Source organism: Anoplopoma fimbria, chromosome 5, assembly GCF_027596085.1.
Source record: "Anoplopoma fimbria isolate UVic2021 breed Golden Eagle Sablefish chromosome 5, Afim_UVic_2022, whole genome shotgun sequence".
NCBI classification, from domain to species: domain Eukaryota; kingdom Metazoa; phylum Chordata; class Actinopteri; order Perciformes; family Anoplopomatidae; genus Anoplopoma; species Anoplopoma fimbria.
In genome coordinates this window covers 10,791,909-10,799,505 of record NC_072453.1, presented here as the reverse complement: position 1 = coordinate 10,799,505, position 7,597 = coordinate 10,791,909, and the positions used below count along the sequence as shown (strand labels likewise).

Genomic DNA, 7,597 nt, shown 5'->3' with positions numbered 1-7,597 from the left:
GTGTGTTACAAAATATCAAGTATTTGTTCCACAGTAATGCCCTGGTTATAATAAGATCTTTATTTTCATGAAGGTGTGTCTTCTGTGGATAACCTTCTGCCAATTAATTGATAGAGTAACCAGTACTACCTGTTGTCTAACTGTTTTTCTATCTGTTTACTGTCGAACCGAGACCTAAACTGTCAAAATGTATTAAAGGCACCGACATTTCAACCTCTTAACATGGTAAATAAAATCATACATAACTTTGAGTTGGATAGTACCGTATGAAGATGTCAAACAGAGAAGTCAGTCAGTGGAAATGGCAGGATTGGCACTGTTCGTTAAAGTGGTACACAATCATGGGATAGGTATAGCCCTGATTCAGTAGTGTACTACCAAGTGGCATAAAAAGTGCAACGGAGAGTGGCCACTTAGTGGGAGCACTGATATAAAGGCTTTGCAAGCAGTTGATCAATAACATTACATTACATTACATTACAGTCATTTAGCAGACGCTTTTATCCAAAGCGACTTACAGGAAGTGTATCAACATAGGTATTCAAGAGAACTACTAGTCACCAGAAGTCATAAGTGCATCTCCTTTCTTAAACAAGCATCTCAAAGCATAAACCAGAGCAAAAGTATAGTGCAGAGGCAAATTACTACGAAAACAATAATTGCAACAGACTAATACGAATATAATAAGTGCTACAAACTACTACGAATAGGATAAGTGCAGTAAACGACTATGAATTCAATAAGTGCAGCGAACTGATACGAATACAGTAAGTGCAACAACTAATACGAATGCAATAAGTGCTACGAGGAAGGCTCAGGGTAGTACTTCATGAAGAGGTGAGTTTTCAGCCTGCGCCGAAAGATGGGCAGCGACTCTGCTGTCCTGACGTCAGTGGGGAGTTCATTCCACCACTGAGGGGCCAGGACAGAAAAAAGCTGTGACCGGGTGGATCGGCCGCAGGGACCTCTGAGCGACGGGGCAACCGATCGCCCCGAGGCAGCAGAGCGAAGTGGTCGGGCGGGGGTGTAGGGCTTGACCAAGGCCTGGAGATAGGAAGGAGCTGTTCCTTTCACTGCCCTGTAGGCTAGCACCAGAGTCTTAAGCTGGATGCGAGCTCTTACAGGGAGCCAGTGTAGAGAACGGAGAAGGGAAGTTGTGTGGGAGAACTTGGGGCGATTGAACACCAGACGTGCTGCAGCTTTCTGGACGAGCTCCAGAGGTCTGATGGCCGACGCCGGGGCTCCGGCAAGTAGTGAGTTGCAGTAGTCCAGGCGGGAGATGACCAGAGCCTGGATGAGCACCTGCGCCGTCTCCTCAGTGAGGAAGGGGCGAATCCTCCTGATGTTGTAGAGGAGGAATCTGCAGGAGCGTGAGACAGTGCAATGTTTCCTGAGAACGACAGTTGGTCGTCAGGGTCACACCCAGATTCCACACTGACTTTGTGTGTTGGAGTCAGAGTGATTCGTGTGTGTGTGTGTGTGTGTGTGTGTGTGTGTGTGTGTGTGTGTGTGTGTGTGTGTGTGTGTGTGTGTGTGTGTGTGTGTGTGTGTGTGTTTGTGTGTTTGTGTGTGTGTGTGTCAGTGTGTGTGTGTTAAAGTGTGTGTGTGTGTTAAAGTCAGTGTGTGTGTGTGTGTGTGTGTGTGTGTGTGTGTGTGTGTGTGTGTGTGTGTGTGTGTGTGTGTGTGTGTTGAAGTCAGAGTGTTTAGGTGCATGTGTGTGTGTGTGTGTGTGAGTTTGTCAGTGTGTGTGTGTGTGTGTCTGTCTGTCTGTCTGTCTGTCTGTCTGTCTGTCTGTCTGTCTGTCTGTCTGTGTGTGTGTGTGTGTGTGTGTGTGTGTGTGTGTGTGTGTGTGTGTGTGTGTGTGTGTGTGTGTGTTACAAAATATCAAGTATTTGTTCCACAGTAATGCCCTGGTTATAATAAGATCTTTATTTTCATGAAGGTGTGTCTTCTGTGGAAAACCTTCTGCCAATTAATTGATAGAGTAACCAGTACTACCTGTTGTCTAACTGTTTTTCTATCTGTTTACTGTCGAACCGAGACCTAAACTGTCAAAATGTATTAAAGGCACCGACATTTCAACCTCTTAACATGGTAAATAAAATCATACATAACTTTGAGTTGGATAGTACCGTATGAAGATGTCAAACAGAGAAGTCAGTCAGTGGAAATGGCAGGATTGGCACTGTTCGTTAAAGTGGTACACAATCATGGGATAGGTATAGCCCTGATTCAGTAGTGTACTACCAAGTGGCATAAAAAGTGCAACGGAGAGTGGCCACTTAGTGGGAGCACTGATATAAAGGCTTTGCAAGCAGTTGATCAATAACATTACATTACATTACATTACAGTCATTTAGCAGACGCTTTTATCCAAAGCGACTTACAGGAAGTGTATCAACATAGGTATTCAAGAGAACTACTAGTCACCAGAAGTCATAAGTGCATCTCCTTTCTTAAACAAGCATCTCAAAGCATAAACCAGAGCAAAAGTATAGTGCAGAGGCAAATTACTACGAAAACAATAATTGCAACAGACTAATACGAATATAATAAGTGCTACAAACTACTACGAATAGGATAAGTGCAGTAAACGAATATGAATTCAATAAGTGCAACAACTAATACGAATGCAATAAGTGCTACGAGGAAGGCTCAGGGTAGTACTTCTTGAAGAGGTGAGTTTTCAGCCTGCGCCGAAAGATGGGCAGCGACTCTGCTGTCCTGACGTCAGTGGGGAGTTCATTCCACCACTGAGGGGCCAGGACAGAAAAAAGCTGTGACCGGGTGGATCGGCCGCAGGGACCTCTGAGCGACGGGGCAACCGATCGCCCCGAGGCAGCAGAGCGAAGTGGTCGGGCGGGGGTGTAGGGCTTGACCAAGGCCTGGAGATAGGAAGGAGCTGTTCCTTTCACTGCCCTGTAGGCTAGCACCAGAGTCTTAAGCTGGATGCGAGCTCTTACAGGGAGCCAGTGTAGAGAACGGAGAAGGGAAGTTGTGTGGGAGAACTTGGGGCGATTGAACACCAGACGTGCTGCAGCTTTCTGGACGAGCTCCAGAGGTCTGATGGCCGACGCCGGGGCTCCGGCAAGTAGTGAGTTGCAGTAGTCCAGGCGGGAGATGACCAGAGCCTGGATGAGCACCTGCGCCGTCTCCTCAGTGAGGAAGGGGCGAATCCTCCTGATGTTGTAGAGGAGGAATCTGCAGGAGCGTGAGACAGATGCAATGTTTCCTGAGAACGACAGTTGGTCGTCCAGGGTCACACCCAGATTCCACACTGACTTTGTGTGTTGGAGTCAGAGTGATTGTGTGTGTGTGTGTGTGTGTGTGTGTGTGTGTGTGTGTGTGTGTGTGTGTGTGTGTGTGTGTGGATGTGTGTGTGTGTGTGTGTGTGAGTTTGTCAGTTTGTCAGTGTGTGTGTGTGTGTGTGTGTGTCTGTGTGTGTGTTTGTGTGTGTTAAAGTCACTGTTTGTGTGTGTATTTGTGTTAAAGTGAGTTACACACAAACACAAGACACACTGACTTTGTGTGTTAGAGTCAGAGTGTTTAGGTGTGTGTGTGTGTGTGTGTGTGTGTGTGTGTGTGTGTGTGTGTGTGTGTGTGTGTGTGTGTGTGTGTGTGTGTGTGTGTGTGTGTGTGTGTGTGTGTTACAAAATATCAAGTATTTGTTCCACAGTAATGCCCTGGTTATAATAAGATCTTTATTTTCATGAAGGTGTGTCTTCTGTGGAAAACCTTCTGCCAATAAATTGAGAGAGTAACCAGTACAAAATTCTTCAGTGGGGGGCGTGTCATGGGAGGAGTCATCAGAAGAGACTATCTGAGAGGATATAAGTAATGTGACAGCATCACAGATCATCACACTGGAAGCTCCAGTTGGACGTGAAGAAGATCTACACAGCTTCACCAGGTGAGGACAGAGACAGAGGGTGACAGAAACAGATGTTTATTAGAGTTTACCTGATCTCCAGTCTGTGTCAAACTATCACTGTCAGACTAGTGTCTACAGGGAAATAACTGCATTTCTAACAGGCTGTTTTTATGTCTCTTATCTTTGTCGTTTTTTTGTTGAGTCAAGGAGTAGAGTTGACTTAAGTGTTATAAACTATCAATACTCTAAATGTTTAAGAGTGTAAATTAAATACTGAAGGCTGTGTGATCACTTTTCTCATCAGGTTGGAGAGATGGCCTCAGATCTCATGAAAGTTGCTGCCCTGGGTCGACCTTTCACCCTAGGAATGCTCTATGATGCTGGGAAAGATGTACTGATTCCAGGTATGTCTTAGCCTACATATATTTCCAGATGTATCTGCCTGTCACAGCTCTGCTTAAAGGAACTTTGAAATCATCTCACTATCTTAACCTAACCTCTTAACATCCATTTGCACTGTTAAAATAATTTAGCTAATTGCTTTTTAATTCAATAATGTAGTTGTGAACATTCATTAGTTAAAAGTTTTAGGGAAGCATGATATGTTAGTAGCTGATATTTTATACTGTGATAAATAAGACGGTTGAATTGTCATTATTCTTGTGAAACTTCTTACTTGCTCTTTTAGAATCCAACAGCTTGTAAGCTAGCGTTGATTATGGACCGCAAGATTTTTGTATGATTAATTAGCAAACTATCTAAAAACTTTACAAACATTACTAAAAGGAACTGCCATCACAATAAAAACTTACTTACTCTTCAGACCTTTTGAGAAAAGAAAACTAATATTCAACCTCCTCCTCCTTTTCCCCTCTGCCTCTTAACTGTGCCTAGTTGCTTCTTCTTCATCTTTCTGTTTTTGAAAATGATTAAATTACTTTATTTAACTAAATAATAATCCTGCTTGAGTCGATAGCTAACATTTTCTGAATTCTATAGGTTTGACGTTGTGGGACGATGAATCTCTGCAAGGGAAGATAACTGAAAGCGTTAAACCCAGCAGTCAATTTGAAATTACTGCATCTGACTCCATTGAATCCAAGTCCACTCTGCTGGATGTTGAAGCTTCTCTGAAGGCCAGTTTCCTATGTGGACTGATTGAAATCGAAGGATCTGCCAAGTATCTGAATGATCAGAAGAAATTCAGGAATCAGAGCCGAGTGACATGTCAGTACAAATCTACCACCAACTTCAAACAGTTGTCGATTATTGACAAAGTAACCCTAGACACCCACCAAATAGATGTTATAAAGAAGAGCTCGGCAACACATGTAGTCACGGGCATCCTTTATGGGGCAAATGCTTTCTTTGTGTTTGACAGTGAGAAGTTAGACGCCAGCAGTGTTCAAGACATCCAGGGCAACATGAAAGCTGTGATAAACAAGATCCCCTCATTTAATGTTGAGGGCAGAGTTGGCATCAAGCTGACTGATGAAGAAAAAGCCCTGACTGCAAAATGCTCCTGTAAATTCTTCGGAGACTTCATCCTTGAAAGCAACCCTGCAACATATGAAGAGGCAGTGAAGACCTACGTACAACTTCCAAAGCTACTGGGAGAAAACGGAGAGAATTCTGTCCCATTGAAGGTCTGGCTGATGCCACTGAAGAATTTGTATCCCGAAGCTCCTGAGCTGACGAGTGGGATCAGCGTTGGACTGGTGAGGAAGACACAGAATGCTCTTGAAGATTTGAGCGAAATACAAATGAGATGCAACGATTCTCTTGAAGACAGGGTGATAAAGAATTTTCCACATCTTCAGGAAGAGTTAAGCACTTTCCAAGATTTGTGTCACCACTATGCATCTAACCTCCAGCAGACCATGGCCAAGAAACTTCCCTCCATCCGTGAAGGAAAAGAAGATGAGAGCTCAGCAGAAGAATTCTTTGAAGAGAGAGACAAGTCACCATTCAGTCAAGAAAAACTAAGCAAGTGGCTGGATGATAAAGAGAGAGAAATCACCATCATCAGATCCTGTGTAGATACTATGGAGGGAGCAAAGATCGTCCGTAATCAGTCTGAGCTGGACAGAGAGATCTTTGCTCAAGGTGTTGATGATGCTCTCTGCTTTGTTTTCACCTCCATAAAAAGCGGTGATACCTACCTTGATGAGATGGCCACCTACATAGACTCCCCTAAATTAGGGAGTACCAATGAAAAGCAGTGGTTCTTCTCAGATGAAGTTGTTACCATAATGAGAGAAAAAGCCAAAACTTTCCATGACCTCTTCAAAGCACGGAAGAACAACAACCAGTTCCGTTTCCTCATCACAGTCATTCCAAATGAGAAATACAAAGGAGCAACCATCTACCACTACAAGAAGGGCATTCAGGTCACTGAAGATTTTTCAAAACCTGACCTTCCTCCTGAACAGATCACAGACAAAAGAGATTTGATCTGGTGTAAGTTAATCATGTTTTTGAGTCAAAAATATGCTGTACTAATTACTGTCCTCCAGAAACCTGTTTGACAATCAGAATTAATTAATTTGTTTTGGTCTCTCCATCAGATGCCTGTGATCTCACCCTGGACCCAAACACTGCACAGAACTACCTCGCTCTGTCTGAGGGAAACAAGAAGGCAACAAAAGGATCAGCTTGGCATAATTATCCTGATCACCCAGAGAGGTTTGACACACATCCTCAGGTGCTGTGCAGAGAGGAGTTATCTGGGCGCCATTACTGGGAGGTAGAGTGGAATGATGATTCAACTTCTGCTAAATGGATTTATGTAGGTGTTGCATACAAGAGAATTGTCAGAAAGGGAGGTGGTTCAAAGAGCAGTCTTGGAAATAATTCCGTGTCATGGGCTTTAATCCAATATTTAGGAGGTGGTAAACACACACTGGAGGCATTTCATAAAGGTAAGGTATTAGAACGTACTTTTCCCTCTGATGGCTGCCACACACTTGGGGTGTATCTGGACTGGCCTGCTGGCACTCTGTCCTTCTACAAAGTCTCCTTTGACACACTGAGCCACCTCTACACCTTTAACACCACATTCACTGATCCTGTTTACCCAGGCTTCTGGTTGAATTATGAAAACAACCATGTCTACATGCGTCCAGTTGAATAAGATCAATGGAGATGACTTGTTAGATCCTTGGTCTGTTTAAACAATAAAGCAACACCCAATGTTAGCTTGAACTTGTTTAACAAATTCCAAAAAAGCATTCGAAACCCAAAGAGACCACGAAAATAGATGATCTTATAAAGTTACAAAAAATGTCATTTTCTGTTTATCACTTCCTGTTGATTGGATGCAAAGCCTCAAACTGGTTTGTGCTTCAAAGCTTCACAATCAGTTTCAACTTTCATTTTAAACCACGTTTTAATCATTTTAATTGCTAATCTTATTCCTGATCATTATTGCTTTGTCAACACATCTATGTTGACATAATATCAAAGCAAAACAGTTGCTTTGATGAATTTATCATGTTGATTACATTTAGACATGTATGTATTTAATGTCTTTTTAATGGTATAGTTCATGTTGATTTGTCTTCTCGAAGTCATTTGTGCTTCACAATCATTTTAAACTTCCATTACTTTCACATAAATGTTTTTAATTGTTACCTGTTCTAATTCCTGATAATTATTGCTTTGTCAATACTAATATGTTGACATACAATCAAAGCTCATGTAAAAAAAAATTATGAATTCATATTG

At 42.6% G+C, this 7,597-nt stretch overlaps 1 protein-coding gene across 1 annotated transcript in view; it reads left to right on the top strand.

Annotated features, from left to right (window-relative positions):
• The window catches only part of LOC129091261 (stonustoxin subunit beta-like), an 11,604-nt gene extending 4,485 nt beyond the window's left edge, over window positions 1-7,119 (top strand). The window contains exons 3-5 of the mRNA XM_054598811.1: window positions 4,196-4,275; window positions 4,871-6,331; window positions 6,439-7,119. Of these exons, the coding sequence (XP_054454786.1) occupies window positions 4,196-4,275; window positions 4,871-6,331; window positions 6,439-7,004 (2,107 nt within the window). The 3' untranslated portion in view covers window positions 7,005-7,119. The remainder of the gene's footprint in view (window positions 1-4,195; window positions 4,276-4,870; window positions 6,332-6,438) is intronic.
• Window positions 7,120-7,597: the final 478 nt, after the last annotated feature.